The sequence below is a fragment of the Macadamia integrifolia genome, chromosome 12 (genome assembly GCF_013358625.1).
Source record: "Macadamia integrifolia cultivar HAES 741 chromosome 12, SCU_Mint_v3, whole genome shotgun sequence".
NCBI classification, from domain to species: domain Eukaryota; kingdom Viridiplantae; phylum Streptophyta; class Magnoliopsida; order Proteales; family Proteaceae; genus Macadamia; species Macadamia integrifolia.
In genome coordinates this window covers 31,383,419-31,399,779 of record NC_056568.1, presented here as the reverse complement: position 1 = coordinate 31,399,779, position 16,361 = coordinate 31,383,419, and the positions used below count along the sequence as shown (strand labels likewise).

Below are 16,361 nucleotides of genomic sequence, written 5' to 3'. Positions count from 1 at the left end.
AACCTTTAATAATGGAAAAGGAAACCCCCATTATAATGCTAGAAGATGTTATAGCCATTGTCCTGCAAGATCTCTCACTTGCTGAACGCAAAAGGTATGGATCATCATGTTTGTAATTTTGGATTGTGAGATGTTACACATACAATGCATGTAAAGGAGATGCACTGAACCACTTCTGTACTTCATCACATTGAACTTTATGTCTCGTTACCGAGGACCTCGTTTAAAAAAAAATATGACGTCTAGGTGCTTTACCCGGATTAACTAGTAAAAGGGGAAAGAAATTCCTAATTGTATGGTGGAAGACCTCTGAAATATGAGCAGAGAGAGTTCCAGTTTCAGGGTGTCCATGATAGTTCCTTTTCCTCCTCTTCTGAGACATTAACATCTATTGGATCATCATCAGAGCTTAACAGAAAAACCGAATACCAATCAAAAGGTGGTCTCAATCATTGGTCTATAATGGTCAGTTTTGGGGGGGGAATGTAATAGCAGATTGAAGTCACAAAGTGTCAGATTCATACAACTGTATCCCCGATTAAAAAAATATGCAATGTACAATCCATAGAATAACTTCTATTTTGACCGGGGGGCGGGGGGAAGTTTGAGTGGCGAAGCAATGATAATTGTTTACCCTGGGGTTCAAGTACCCAGTTTAGTGTCATTATAACTTTGTAAAGTCAAGTTAGCTTTACTAGCTTTTAGCAACCTTTGCAAACCGCTCCAAACCACGCAAGAGCAAGCCTTTGGTAAATGGCTGCAGTGCCTAGAGAAAAACAAGAACAAAAGGAAACAGTAAATTCTGTCAATGTATCCTGGTTCAAGCAAGAAGTTCTCAACAAAAAAGAATTTCAAATAGCTTAGATATCAAGTGGAAAGTAGAATGCAGTGTATATAAAGAAGCTTACTGATGCCACTGGAACCAAAATTTGAAGGACTTCGTATGACACAGTAAGCTGAGTACAACCAAAAGAGATCATTTTCCATGGGTGAAAAGAGGGATTAACCCAACATACTACAGATTTCACTTATTTATGATTGGTCCTGCATGGGGCATGAATTGGATTTGCTGGCTTGGATTAACCATGTAGGCCCAATATATATATATATATATATAGAGAGAGAGAGAGAGTAGAAACCAGTATCTGTAAACCATACTCACTTCTACAATGCATGATGAAGGACCTTTTGGGTAAAATCTGACAGCTCCCCTGCCATGTCAAGCATCAGTAATCAAAATTCAAAGGCTGATCAAGAAACATGAGAAATCCAGTAAAAATAATCGCATAGGTTTCACATAGAAATTTCACTGGATAAAACCATGCAAAGTGGATTACCCCCTCCACCACCACCCCTTCCCCCCCCACACCCCCCCCCCCCAAAAAAAAAAAAAAAAAAAAAAAATTATAACAGTTACAGGACAGACTTGAAACCCACCTAATCATAACTCCTTGGGATTTGGGATGCAATCACTTTCAATAACAGCATTTAAGTGGCATTTTTCTTTATGTGCAGCTAAAGGAATGTAGGTTTCTTATATCCTTGTATGGTGTGGCAATGTACATGCAGTAATGCCTTTCACTACTTTAATTATCACTACTTTGTCAGAAAAAAAGGGGCTTCAACTTAAGAGACCTCCAATATAACAAATAACATCAGCACAAATACACCAAAGTGAAAGGAAATATCTCCATAATACGTAAATAAAAATAAATAACTAAATTTTAACTAGTCAGGCAGTTTAACAAAAGTCTACTGGTAAATAGAACTTCTTTTATAATTGTTTAATATATCACCTATACGTATAACCATGATTTAATATCCATCAATGTTATTTTTTACACTCATCCCCTCGACCTCACCCACCTGCCCCCCCCCCCCCCCCCCCCCCCCCCCCCCCAAAAAAAAAAAAAAAAGTAAAGACAAGGATTACACATTTGATATTTACCTCTGAAGGCATCCTCCCCATGATTGATAGAGGCTAATGAGTGACTGATGACGGTATTACATGGGCATTTACTCATTAGTTGCATTATGTAATAGATTTTGCAGATAATAGCCGGCTTGTGTTAAAATTTGGGTTTTATTTTCTTCCCTTGTTATTGCGAACTTTAAGTGCTGTCTACTAATTCTGCACAAGTTAAAATAGTGGTTGTAGGTTCTTTGTAATTACCAAGCATGTTATAATGATTATTTATGATAGTACACAAGCACACACACAATATTAAATCAGTCATAGATAAAACCAAGAATATATTGATAAATAATGAATCAATGTTTTACTGAATAAGCATGTCCCCACATGCTCAATTGATATAGCGTAGTACCATGCTTATGGCATAGAAAAATTTACAGAAAAATAAACAAAGGAAGAAACACCAGATTAAGAAAGGAGTACCAAGAGGGAAGTGAAAAATAAAAAAGAAATGAGAGGTGCTATTTGGTTTGTTCTTTTGCCTCATGATCAAGCTTTGGAAGTGTTCTTCTATAATACCTGTTGGGAACACCTTCTAGAGATCGCCAGTGGATTTTCTGATTAGGGATAGGCTGCAAGGAAGGTGAAAGAGCGTGATTTTGAAACAGCCCAATTGCCAAAGCATGAAGAAAACATTCTCAGCTGCAGGGAGAATAAGTAAGAGATATTACATGGCACTCACCTGGAGATTTTGGGCAAGCCAAGAAAATTCAATATCCTGACCCAATACTTTATGTTTGAAATACCAGCGTGACAGATCGGGCTTATCCTCTAAGATCTGTAAAACGTCTGACATCAGATCTTCCCAAATTGCTAAATCACCAATAATCTTACTTATTTCTCCCAGTCTGGGTTAGGGGAGGGAGGAGTCAAATCTTGTAAAGAAAAAAAACTAGACCTCTTCAAAATTATTGGGACAAGAGAAGAATTTCAAGAGTTTAATGTGGTCTGGTTGTTCCAGAATGCCAGATCTGAATCATTCAGATTACACCAAAGTGGCAAAGTCAATACAGAACATTCTGGTTTCTACATGTGAAATGGTATGCATAGTTGTCACAGCGCCAAGGCGAACCAAGGCGGTGGAGGGTTGTCTAAGCGCTTAGGCGAGAAGGCGCCCGCCTTAAGGCGAACTAGGCGAACAAGTGTTATTTTTTATTTTTTCAATTTTCTAACATTATTTAGTAAGTTATATATACCTTGTATCATAAAAATCAAGATTAAGCCACATCAAGTCATTAAAAATCAACATTTAGCCACATCAAATCATAAAAAATTAACATCCAGTCATATTAAGTTATAAAAAATCAACATTTAGAAAAATGCTCTAATTCTATAATAAGCTTGACTGGTCAAATGATTTTATTTTTACATTAGACTTTTTGTATTAGTTATAATATAAAACCAGCTTTCTAAAAAGTCTAAGATTACTTAAATCTGAGTTGCAATGACAAAGTAATGCTTTAGTCAAACTTATTTTTAAGTGCGCGAATACTGTTAAAATCGCCTGAATGAAAATAATTTTATGAATATCAAAACAAAATATTTTTTTACCGGACTTTTGGTTTTTAGCAATGTTTTAACATGATAGAATTTATAAAATTTTCATAATTGAGAAAAACCATAGCATTTAAAAGTTGAAAATCGTCCATATAACCAAAATCCAGTTTTTGTTCTTGGACTGGGGGGTTGACTTTTTATCCTTTCGGAATTTGATTTTTAAACTATTTTTATTGGATTCAAATAAGGGGTATTTGCTTATTTATGAATAATATCTTAAGTAAATGAAATAAAAAATATTAAAAACATTTACTTGAATGATATTTGGCATAAATAAGTGCTGAAATAGAAGGCAACATGCAGTGCAACAAGGCGGCTGTCGCCTAGGCCCCAGGCAAACCGCCTGGTCGCCTAGGCGTCGCCTTGACAACTATGATGGTATGGTTTGATTTACAGAGCAAGAATCTATGGGTATACTTTAGACCTTCATATAAGCTTACTCATAACTCAAGGTGTTGGACTGTTGGGTAAAAATCACAGTAGCAACGGAGCAACGGAAACTTGTATTGAGGAAATACTGTAGATTCCAGAGAAGAATTAAATGACAATGTTCTTACAATTTATGTCACAAATCATGACTTGGTGTAAAAATCCCTGGCTTTTCTATCTTATTCATACCATTTGGATCCTACTGTGATATAATGTATGGACCAGTGTTTGTAGAATTTCCGACCAAAAAAAAAAGAAAGATTAGTGCTTGTAGAACAATTCGACTCTTCTATAGTTCACTTTAAACTGGAGTAGGTCTAACACCCATACCTCCCAAAACTCTATTTTACCCCTTCAAGTAGACAACCCTGCTTTGGAAGTCCCTATATGTTATTCCTCACTATCAGACATGAAAGGCTTTGGAGTTCTGAATACTGGAAATTGACTCAGCATCTTCTCCATATCTGTCTGGAGTTTGATTCCATGTTCTCATTTTTTTTTGGATGAATTATTCCATGTTCTCATTACTCTTTCCTTCCAAGGGAGATCAACTGATCAACTTAGTCAAGACTAAAAATTTGAGCCTTGGGGATAAGGAAAACTATAATTTAACTGCCACCCACCCCACCCTTTCTCTCAGTTTAGTTTAGTCCTCCAATACATAAACAAAGGGAGGAAATAAGATGTCAAAAACAAGAATTGTGTTAAACTTAAACGTGTGTATTATGATAGAACTTATTATAGCAGGGCGTTTTGGGGTCAAAGCATCAGTCCTGCACATATAAAGAACTTCAAATCATTTCTTCAATTTCAGCAATATGTCTCCAAAAAATTTCTAAACCATATTTGTGTAATTAATAAATAAAGAAAAAAGGCAAAAGGAGGCTGAGATTTACAAATTTACAAAGACACGGGCATGAACAAGTACTGGTACTACATATTCAGTAAAAAGGAATTTTGAAGTATTATATGGACAAAATAAAAAATTTAGTTTAGATAATAAATATAGATGCTGAACTGTAAAGCCATTTTGTGCTGTAAATGTAGGTTTCACAGATCTCTGCAGATTTTCCATATATATGTCATTAGTAAGGATGCAGGAAACTAAAACCTTCATGCAGAGTAATAGGTTATACTTGCAGTTGGTACCTGTACACACCTCTACAGATGATATGAAAGGCATCCAACGGGGAATGGATTCACGATCAGAGTAACAATTATAGGCAACCGAACAGGGGATATCAATTTCCATCGTAGCCCTGCATTCACATTTTTGTAGCTGACAGTAATAAGTTGGAAAGCATGGGACCCAAAATGGATGCTAAGTTTCTAAGCGAAAGGATGAATGCAAATTGAGGGCCAAAAATTCCATCATTGAAGATATCTGAAATCTTGCAACCTGTTCTTAAAAATGGTAAGGGTCCAACTGCAAGAATCTTATTGGACCAAAAAAGTGAAAAAATGGTAGCCATAAAGCTACATTGATAAAGGATGAGAATTACAAAGAAATATTGACTAAAAAAAATAGCAAATGAAAGCATAATTTTTACAAAGGAATCTTGGCCCAGCAATATGATTTTCTCAATATTCACAAGTCGGCATCCACATAAACATGTTAGGCAGTTAACAAAAGGCATAAGCTTCTTTAAGCGAATCGGATAGCCTACAAGGACACTTCTAGAACCAAGTGGATCTCCTAATGGTGATTCAAGAGTCCCTTCTATGACTAACATAGAAAGGCAAAGTTTGTAGGAGAAGGCTTTGGATCTTCCATGGAACTCAAGCCAGTGGCTTTTTTGAAAAAGTGAGGGCCACCTTGCTATCCTTAAAACCTGGACAGGCCTAGTTTCCCCTACAAACAACCACCAGAATAGATTCTGTGGCAACCCAAAAGAGGATACAAAGAGATCCAATAAGTCAGTGCAACCATTTTAAGAGGGAAAGAGTCCCATACCAAAAACAATCTCTAACAGTGCTGAAGCTTTTCCATTTTCAGACATAACTACTCAATATGAGCATAGCTTAGTCTTTTCAATGATAAGAGTGAAGGATGCTATTTCATGTTCATAGAGATCATCACATTCCTTCAATCCCAAATCCCCTGCAATAGTAAAAAAGGAACTCCAAATCTCTTTACTCCTCACACCACAAGGCACACAACTTGAATGCAAAAACTAGAAGTCACCAGTCACTGTTACTCATGGTATTCAAAAGAAGTTCAAAGAAAGGCTTCATATCAGCAACACAACTGAGTAATAAAAGTAAAGAGGTATTCAATTATTCCATTCCACCTGGCAAGAAAACAAACTTGAGCGAGAAGGCATTACACTTCCTTCTCCTTTGTAGTTTGGCACATGTGCTCACTCTCTTTCCTTCATTTTCTTTTGTAGGGATAGATTTGTTTCCATAATCCCAAGAAAGTGAAAGCAAATCTCATGTGCACTATTGTATATCAAAAGATTATAATTAGATAAATGACCATTTATACATCAAACAACACATAGAATTGACATTGAAAGTTTAGGTGCCATAGAGCCCTGCTTTCTGAAACAAACACAACTAGAAACAATGACGCTACATATAGAGATCAGTATGAGGCTAAAACCTGAAATTATGGTTGATTCCTCCCATAAAAATTTAATCCATAATTTAACAATTGAAGTTAAATAGATATTCCACCTAATGAATAGGAGGAAATTTAAGTGTGGCCAATCCACGGAGTTCATAAGGCAATGAAGGTTGATGCCTAAAGGTAGACTGCAAATCCAATACAACAGAATAAAGGCCAATATTCCCGAGAACATCTCGTAGGCTATGTGACTCAAAGCCAAAGAGGAATATTCAAATCCATTTCATGGAGCCCCAATGAACTTGAAATACTTGGAGCAATTATTTTGAATTCATGACATCCCAACTTACTTGAAAGAATTCCAGTGAAGTTTTTTCTGGGCCAGGGCCAATTATTTTGAATTCATGACATCCCAACTAACCCGATTTTGTCTTCACTGAAGCTTCGCTCAATTTACTCTGTACTGCCTCAGTGAATACAATCGGACCCAATAATATCTACCTTAAAATCTGATTCAATCATTCAACCCTCAATCATGTCAGATAAATAGATCGGCCAATCTGTGCAAACCCAATATCACCCTGAAAGGGGCAACCAAGTAGAATAATCAACTGTTTCAATGATCTCAGTGTTGTCCACTCAATCACAGTCGCACTAATGTATTGGCTAATCTGTGCAGATCGATCTTGCCAATCCCTTGTCTCTCTTCCCACTGGAAGGAGAAGTGAGAGGACAAACAAGGTAAAGAATTTTCTACCTAATGCCTCTTAGAATTGAATTTGAAAAGGAATAGAAAATAGAAACTAAAATTGCAATATTCAATTTTTTAGTAATGCAGAACTCAGACAAGCAATGTTAGCACAGAAAAGAAGACAGGAGGCCAAGTGGAATATGGGTAGACGCCGAAAGCATTAAAGAGGTCATAAAAACCAGAAATCATCCCCCAAAAAAACAAAAATGATTCCAGACAGGACCAGCTTCAGTTCCAATCTCAAATAACAGTTTTAGTAACCATCCGATTCAAGAGGATTGAGAATATAAAGAAAGGGACATTTCTTTACTGAATGCGAAGAAAACCTTACGTGCAATCCTGCCATTGCATGACAGGGGAAAGGCGTCCGATACTGGTGGTGGAGATTGAATTTCTGTTGTACCCATATAGGTTTCTGAGAAAGATTTTTGTGAGAGGCATTGATGAACTTCTATGAGTTGAAACGGCGTTCACAAGGATCTTGTTCCTCGTTGTTCTAAATTGCGCAAGGGAATTCGAACTCCGAGTCGAGCTTGAAGCGAAGGTTGCCGTCGCAGGCATGGCCGATAGAGCAGGTGAGTAAAAAAGTGACTAGACTCAAGAGTGAGACACCTTTGATGGGACACCGTATCCTCTGGGGTCTTTTCTTTTCTTGATTGATTATTGAGTCAATTTGACTCTCTTGTGAGTGGTGCCACCTGATATCCCCAAAGGCAACCTAACCTTGCTGTGCTGTGCTGCACTGCTGCCTCTGTGAAGCTCTAAAGGCTCCAAGCTTTTAACCTCTAGGTAGCATCATGAGTCATCAGATGGGCTCAAAAGTGGAAGGCGTGGGCTATGATTCTTTTTTTTTTTTTTTTTTTTTAATGCATGACCAACGCGAGGTATCTAGATGATATACATCAGAATTTAGATTACCATAGAGTGAAAATATATCAAATTGTCTCACATGCATAAGATAAGGTTTTTATGAACAAGGAATCAGTTACGATGGTAATCTCCCTAAGAATGTAACAAAAAGTGCAGTTCCTAAAGAAAAAAGCTAGATATTTGATATCTTACACAATTCTAAACAATTCATGGGTTAGGACTTATGATGTGATAATAATTGTGACTTGTGAGAAGACATTTTATAGGCACATTTGTCCGAACTTATCTTACTTTAGAAAGAAAATTTTGGGCAACAATCTCTTATGAGGAGTGCAGGACTCTAGTGGGTGCACACTAGAGAATTCCACTTTCTCTGTCTTAATCGTTCGATTCTTTTGAAATTCCAACCCTTTTTAACTGATTTGGCTCTTCTCAATTCTTGATTCTCTAATTCTTACCCGATTCTCTCTCTCTCTACTTGATATATGTACATTTTCAGAAAATCCAACGATTGTGGAAACCATATCTAATTGGTTCCATCTATTATCTTCGCACAGTGCCAATTATTTTATCCCTGTTTATCAAGATGTTGTCCCTGAACTCCTGAAGTAGTTGCCTTAATCAAATTTCTAGTAACCTTATCAAAACCCATAAGTTGCCTGAATTTTTATCGCTCCTTCTCTCCCTTTTTTTTTCCTGCATCTTTCTCTCTCTCTCCCTCGTCTCTCTTGCTTATGGCCGTAGATAGCTGCCCTCCGTTTCTCTGTCACTATTTGCGCCACACGAATCCAGCTTGATCGGAGGGCAGCGATGGCAGTGGCGGCAGTGGATAAACCAACACAAATCTTCATCCCGACGGAGACCATATCGTAGAGCTTCTTGGATATCGTCTTGATAATATCTCCTCATTAGTCTCAAGCAAGAATGTGAAATTGGAGAGCGGATTGAGTTGATGGAGAGAGCAGAAAGGGTAGCCATTATTGATACTCCTTATTAACAACCCTGCAATCAAAATATCTAAGAAGCAGAGACGAGGTGGTTCGGGTTCAATTCTCAGGAAATTTTCGCTAGGCGTAAGAAGCAGAACGATCCCCATGGAAAATTGAAGCTTGTGGCTCAGAACATGTGAGGGTGGCCTCGTATTTGAGCAGGTATGAACCGATCAGAGAGAAGCTACTGCTACCATTCAGAGAAGCCATGAACTTCCCAGTAGATCTGTCCAAATCATACCCAACGAGTCAACGACCGATTTTGGCACAATGCCATTTGGGAAATATTGCAGGGGACGAGCAGAATTGGACATTTTTAAATGGCACAAATATATGGGTCTTGGAACCAACATTGAACCACCCATCTCTAACCTGGAACTTTTTTCTCTAACCTGGAACAGAAGCGGAGAAAGAGTATTCAGAATGGTCCTTTTTTTTGGGGGGGGGAGGTTACCTAATCCTGTGGTGGTTGTTGATACGTGTGAGACGATAGAATTGTCTACTTCTGCTATCAAATAGATGAGAAGGCTTTGGAACTTGGAAAATATTTTATTAGTGACGGAGCATGGGCATGGCTCACTCGCCAACACCGGAATCAGGTGCACCGGTTCACAGGTGAAGCCTTTACTGGATGGAGACGGGTCTGTGTTCTTCTGTTGGTCCCCCATTTCTGTCTTAACTATCAATGAACACCACCACAACCATGGCTGAACCTGGATCATAGCTACCATCATAGATAATGAGATCTTCTACCCCTCAATTAATGATTTTCAGCTACAACCTGATTAGGACAGTAGGCTAAAAGGTTCATATCCGATACCCAGAATCAGGTGGAATCGGGTTCTTCCGAGAAAAATCAGTCCCAAAATCCTTGGAGTGGGCTTTTAAATATGAAATCTCAAGTCAAATTGACAAATTTGAGATCAATTACAGTCGATTCCAATCTGGTCCCCAATCCCCATGTGGAGTGGAAGGAAAGATGAAGACAAAAGTGAGAACGTAAGATAGATAAGTAAACGGGGATTCATTCAGTACCCAGAAAGGCTAAAACCAAACAGTCATAGCTACCAGCCTCCACCAAATTATCACAAACTGGAAAGTAAGAGAGAGAGAGAGAGAGAGAGACCCAGTTACTGTTTAGAAGACTTTTTAGTTGTAACACTAGTCGCTGCAACTACTAACATACACTCTAGAAACGAGGATGAGGATGATGAATTCATGATCATAGCTTGAGACGACCCATATCATCAATCTTCTATTACAGTGAGGGATTGGTGTTTTGGAATCCGAATATGGCTCTGGTGATCCACTGGTACGACTTCGCCTGCTTCGCCATTGTAGCAGGAGCCGTAGTCTTCGCTCTATGGATGCTCAAAAGGAAAGAAGGTTGTGGGAAATGCGATTATGATCAGACCATGTATGAGAGCCTCTTGATTGCTCAGTCGGACCGAGATGGGTTTGAAGCTGGGGAAGGTTTAGTTAGGCGCTCAGGTCACCTTGTTTCTACTCAGCTCTGGACTACTTGCTGGCGAGGAGTTCACCCAGTATGGCTCCTCGCTACAAGAATGCTCTCTGCTGCCGTCATGATCACCCTTCTGTCCTGGGACGTCCGTTCATACGATTCCACCATCTTCCTTTATTATACCGAGTGAGTCTCATCTTTTCAGTATCATTTCAGGTTCGTTTTGTTTAGTTTCTCTCTCTCTCTCTCTCTCAAAGATTAATGGCACACCACAACACACACACACACACACACACACACACATACACATACATACAGTCCAAGGTAGAGTATTTGGGGTGATTGCATAGACTACTAATTCTGTATTTCAACAATTCAATTTCGTCTCTGTATGGAGTGGGGAGTGTAGATTGTCTGCAAAAATCTGGGTTTGTTCATATCCTTGGATGGATTTGATTTTTTGTTTCTATTGGGATAGCAAACCCGGATGAGCAAGGTTTGGAGTACTGGTGTGCATACTCCGGTATGCCTCTGAGGATGAGAAAATCCCTCGAAAAAGATGTCAGTTCCCATGGATCTCCCTCACGGAGGGAGAGATGAATAAGCCGATGCAGAGTACTGTGAGTACTTATTGGACTTCGGCACCCTCTTCTTTAGCTAGCCTTTAAGGGTGAGTTCTACCCGAGTCCCAACAGTGGCTCTATGTGCCCTGCCCACCTTGCCTCCTACCATGATAGAAAGTTTTGGATCCTGAAGAATAAATGCCAATCAGAATGATTCCTTCGAATTGCAGAAGTGAAGCTATCATAGTAAGTCCTTGCAAATGCAATTACAAAGTGTATCTTCGATTAAGAAACTGAATCTTCGGCACCCTCTTCGATTACAAAGCTATCATAGTAAGTCCTTGCAAATGCAATTACAAATAATACTCTTAAATGACCCTGAATCATTTGCCTCCCATTCAAAAAACAGAGCATAAGCATGAAGCTATGCAATTATCAGGAATGGAGTAGCAACTTGTATTTCATCAATTTTGTCCATGGAAACGTTGTTAGATAGCGAAAACAAATTGGTTAGTTTTCAAGTCGTTGCTTCGCTCCCGTCAGAGTGAATTCTCTTCCTGGTTTCAGCCTTTGTTCACCTATTCTGTAATTGAAGACAACACTCCTTTGCTCAAATATTAACTTACAAAGATGCCTGCGTTTGGAAATGGACAGTTAAAAGATACAAGAAATAAGGATATCACAGCATATTTTGAAAATTGAGGAATAAGTATGTTATAGGATATCGGTGTTATCCTTTTACTTTGTCAAGTAATGGTTCTGAACCCTTAAGTTTTTGCTCCTGTAATAAAGGCACACATATAGCAGGAATATACAATAAGACCTCCTGATAGTGCTGTTGTTCAGCTTATTTGTTCTTTAAGAGTCCTACTATCAGTGTAGGCAAGTAAGAAGGTGAAATGGTTGACCCCACTGCAATGCTTGCTTTCTTTCGTCTTGGTTAAGTAACAGAAAAAGGCTCTTTTTTCCACTTCTGTTCTTTGATGAGTGTTTTAAATCCTACCCATCTGTTAAGTATGATCTGCTAATGGGAATAGTGCTATATTTTACAGAAGGCCTTATCCCAGCTATTTGAGGTCCACCATGCTAATATTGTTCAACTATTCAGTATCCCACTTCAGTAAGGAGGAAAGGACCCTATCATCCACTAAATCAGTAGTTTCAATCTTTTCTAATGGAAGTGAAAAAAGAAAAAAAAATTATCATTCTTGTTTGATGATTCATTTCGGTTTGTTAATGGTGATTTCTGTCATAAACAAAAAAGGTTTTCTTTAAGATGTATTTCCTTTATTAGGAGGGCATTTACTTTGCCCAAGCATGTTAAGGATTACGTTGTATTGCATATTGATCTTTACTTCCCCCTCCTTTGGCTGGTTGTTGTCCAAGGATGGCTTCCCCAACGAAAAAATAAAGTTCTCTCCATCCATCTGGAGTGACGAGTAATATTCAGCAGTAGTATCTCACATTTTATCATCAGCTACAAGTATTCTCATTTCTATTCAGAAATTACAGTTTTTAAGATGAACTGTTTTGACTCGAAAACAACGGCAACTAAACTTACATTTTCATGATGCAACTGATCTACAGGTGGACTTTTACATTGGTCATTGTCTATTTTGTGGTATGTCCTGCATCGCATTCCTCTTCTTTTTTTCAGTCAACAATAACTATGTAAACCACTGGTTCTCCTTGTATATAAAAAAGAAGTTTATTTTAAATATAACAGTCATTTAAGAAATAATTCAGCTCTTTTTGGTTATAGGTTGGCACCATTGTATCTGCCCATGGATGCTGGACGAGTTTTCAGAAAACTGAATATGAGGAAGGTGATAATGTACAGAAAAGAGATTTAGAAGAGTGTAATGGATCATCAACCACAATATCTTTCAGAACAAACAAAATCAGGGGCACAATAAAGTTACAGAGCCATTGGGAGCAGGAGGAGACAGCGCAAAGGGCTGGATTTTGGGGATACCTAATGCAAACTATTTATCAGGTTAATCTATCTGAGATAGATCTTATGTGATTATTGTGCAAATCTGTTGTCCAGATGTTCCATCTTTCCTCTTTTTATTTCCTTAATTTGTCGGATTACTCATATCTATATAAGCTGAAACTGGTGCTTTCTTTTGCAGACTTGTGCAGGTGCTGTAATGATCACGGACATTGTATTTTGGTTTCTTATAGTTCCATTTTTGTCGATTGAACATTTTACCCTTAACCTGGTGAGACTCTACTCCTGAACTTTTAAATGATTAAAATTTAATGTCATATTAATTCAGCTAGATAAAATGATGACAATTTAATTTGTAATACATTATCCTTTACAATAACTAGGAGTCTTGGGGCCTGCATGGAAGAAATACTGTTATGGAACAACTCACCTGAAAGAGTTTCTGTTGATCCAAAACTACTATATGGTTATTTCCAGGTTATTTGTTACATAAAACAAATATCATGCCACAACAACTGGTTTCTAGTCGGGGATCAGTTTTTATACATGAAATGCACTGACTCACCCCGGTGAAGTAGTTTCTTTTCCATAGCTGCCTACTTCTGTGGTTGCCATCCAAAATGGGAAGAAAACAATGTTCTGAATCTGAAAACATGTTTATAGTGCCCAAATGATAAAGGCAATTTGCTCTGTTTGCTGTTCTTCCTGAAATACTAGAATTCACCTGAGGTGCCATTGCAGCTCTCATTTTGGATTTTCTTGTGCCCTTCACCATACTAGTACTCCTATTAAGGCCTCTTAACCCAAATTTTATATTTGTCTACATGAGTACTTTTGTCCTATGACTTCCTCATCTTTAGATTTTTCTTTTCTAATGGTTCGAGACTTTTGAATTCATAAGATGGATTGGCATAAAGGATCCACCTCAATATCTTTTTGAAAAATAGGGGAAGAAAATCTTAGAACTTAATGCTCTCCTTTTTTTTTTGGTTCCATTTGAGTTACTCTACAGACTGATAAATTTGTACTTTTGGATCTTCTATCCCTATTAACTTTACTAAAAGTTGCTTGCTTCTTCTTAACAGTTGATGGGCTGCATGCATACTTTCAATCTTGCGCTTCTTCTCCTTGACACTTCTCTTAACAGCCTTGTAAGTATGATGACACTGTGACAGATTGTTCTTCATCCTATTTTCTGGAAATATTAGGTGTCAGACTGGATGGTTCTATCAATTTCTTAATAAACACATAGTGCACACATCTCATGAAGATTTATGATGAGGAGGTGGATAGGTTAAAATAGGAATATACCTGATATGTGAACAAAAACAGTTCACAAGGTACCCCAAATGTCACTTTTAAAACTTGAGGCACCCCAAGTTTCCTTTTCTTAAATATTAGGTACCTCTAGTGTCATTTACCCTAACATTTATTTTCTTCTTCTCACTCCTTGGATCAATAAAAATCCAAATGATCAGCTTCCTTTCTCTTCCACACCCCCCCCCCCCCCAAATAAAAAAAAGGAGAAAAAAGGAAGAAGTATAGCCAATTACTTGTACAAGGACAAAGATAAAATAGTTTTGGCTTGCTAGCTCCAAACAATAAGACCCACTGAATTATATGCCAGCTCCTTTCATATATGCAACATTTATTTTTAACCTGTAGCACATCCTTGCTGTGCATCCAAATGGTATACTACATGTCCTGAACAGTTCTCTTTTCTCCTTATTTCCTCAAAGAAGAAACTATGACTATTTTTTTTTATCTTGTTTATAGCCATTCCCTTGGTTCCGGCTATCGTATTTCATACTTTGGAGCTGTCTCTATGTCACTTTTCAGTGGGTTGTTCATGCGTGCGGCATGTCATGGTAACTTCTGTTTTCACAGAACAAATCACTATTGTTATGAGTGGACATTGTCTGAGGTTTGGTTTTAAGAAGTATAACAATTTATTTGTGCTTCTCCTAGGTGGCCTTATCCTTTCCTTGAGCTCTCTACTCCATGGGCACCAGTGTGGTAAAAAAACTAATTCTTCTCACTCTTCTCTATTCATTCATGCTGGGATGACAGCTATTTGAAGATAACTCATTGATGATCCCTTTACAAACCCATTTTATTGACTGTCAGACCTGCAATCTTTCCTTCTTTTTTTTTCTTCTTCAGTAAGAAATCTAATTGGGTTTTTCCTCTTGCAGGTATTTGTGCTTGGCTGTGGTTCATATTCCTTGTTATGGTATATATGCACTGATCGAAAAAGCCAAAAATGCAATATTCTCTAAATGTTTCCCAAATGCTTACATAAAATCTAATTAGTTCCTTGATGTTTGCTTTAGTTGTTGAATTACAGCATGCTTGCTGGTGATTAGTTCGATTGTATGATTTGTGTATATAGAGGGGAATGTTCACAGAGTTTCCTCTATAACTTGGAAAAAGATTTATATCATACTATTTTGAATGGGACTAACTAGAAGCTTTTTATATGCTACTGCTTTTCCCTTTGAGAATCAATGTAATATACAGGTTCTAAATGGAAGTTTCATCTGCATCCTCCCCCTCGCCCTCCCTCTCCCTCCCAACACAACCCCACACACATTTTTGGAAATTGGCAAATGGCCTTGAATGATTTGGATCTTTTTTCTATCAGTTAAGTAGCAACCAATTAGAAGAAGGCCAGTTTGGTTGCAAGGGAAATTAAACGAAAGGGAAGTGAAAATTTTCAAACCTAAATAAAATGACTTTGTATTCATTCCCTAACATGATTGTATAAACTACTTACATTTTTTACCATATTTTGTAATGTAACTAACTCCAATTCATTCCATATTTGGCCATTAGATTTCACCTTACTTTGCACCCAAATCTTTTGGGTTTGAAAAATAAGAAGAACAAAAAATCACATCCAAAAGCATCATTACTAAAAATGATAAGATATGTAAAAAATATATACAATCATGTTAGGTAATGAAATACAAAAGTTTCCTTCTTTAGGTTTGAAAATCACTTCTCTCCCCTTAATTCGCTCGCAAATAAATGAAGCCGAAATGGAACAATTACATTGGAATATTTTACACCACAAACATCATCACAAACTCTTAATAAGGTGTACTGTAATTATTTAAGTCACTTACCAATGGGGTTGGTAGCCTAGTGGTGAAAATACCCTCAACCCATCATCGCTCGGCTGGTTGTGGGTTAGAGTCTTAACATTTTCACTATCGCCCATTGGTCTTGTGGAAGCGCTA

The 16,361-nt window shown here is 37.7% G+C and overlaps 2 protein-coding genes across 4 annotated transcripts; one reads left to right on the top strand and one right to left on the bottom strand.

The window, feature by feature from the left end:
- Positions 1-423: 423 nt before the first annotated feature.
- LOC122057853 lies at positions 424-8,094 on the bottom strand. 3 transcript variants are annotated; one of them, XM_042620177.1, is made up of 7 exons: positions 7,613-8,091; positions 5,121-5,220; positions 2,658-2,753; positions 2,495-2,547; positions 1,163-1,211; positions 909-956; positions 424-766 (listed from the first exon to the last, which is right to left on the bottom strand). In XM_042620177.1, the coding sequence occupies exons 1-7, from the start codon at positions 7,840-7,842 to the stop codon at positions 695-697; spliced, it is 648 nt and encodes a 215-aa protein (XP_042476111.1). In that variant the 5' UTR covers positions 7,843-8,091; the 3' UTR covers positions 424-694. The 3 variants fall into 3 exon arrangements, with proteins under 3 accessions (XP_042476111.1, XP_042476112.1, XP_042476113.1); XM_042620178.1 differs by lacking the exon at positions 909-956 and having other exon boundaries at positions 7,613-8,094; XM_042620179.1 differs by lacking the exon at positions 424-766 and having other exon boundaries at positions 908-1,044; positions 7,613-8,094.
- Positions 8,095-10,273: 2,179 nt separating this feature from the next.
- LOC122057852 lies at positions 10,274-15,664 on the top strand. Its single transcript, XM_042620176.1, has 8 exons — positions 10,274-10,788; positions 12,753-12,786; positions 12,928-13,161; positions 13,301-13,390; positions 14,205-14,270; positions 14,896-14,987; positions 15,088-15,135; positions 15,315-15,664. Exons 1-8 carry the CDS (start codon positions 10,433-10,435, stop codon positions 15,430-15,432), a joined length of 1,038 nt encoding a protein of 345 aa, XP_042476110.1. The 5' UTR covers positions 10,274-10,432; the 3' UTR covers positions 15,433-15,664.
- Positions 15,665-16,361: the final 697 nt, after the last annotated feature.

What these genes read in the sequence shown, in the direction of transcription:
- LOC122057853 (XM_042620177.1), bottom strand. Translation starts at nt 7,842, where the DNA reads ATGCCTGCGACGGCAACCTTCGCTTCAAGCTCGACTCGGAGTTCGAAT. An exon ending in CTTTCATATCATCTGTAGAG is followed by an intron (nt 2,754 to 5,120) that starts GTGTGTACAGGT and finishes GACGTTTTACAG; the next exon opens with ATCTTAGAGGATAAGCCCGA. An exon ending in GGCTTGCCCAAAATCTCCAG is followed by an intron (nt 2,548 to 2,657) that starts GTGAGTGCCATG and finishes CCTTCCTTGCAG; the next exon opens with CCTATCCCTAATCAGAAAAT.
- LOC122057852 (XM_042620176.1), top strand. Translation starts at nt 10,433, where the DNA reads ATGGCTCTGGTGATCCACTGGTACGACTTCGCCTGCTTCGCCATTGTA. An exon ending in TGGTCATTGTCTATTTTGTG is followed by an intron (nt 12,787 to 12,927) that starts GTATGTCCTGCA and finishes TTTTGGTTATAG; the next exon opens with GTTGGCACCATTGTATCTGC. An exon ending in CATGCGTGCGGCATGTCATG is followed by an intron (nt 14,988 to 15,087) that starts GTAACTTCTGTT and finishes TGCTTCTCCTAG; the next exon opens with GTGGCCTTATCCTTTCCTTG.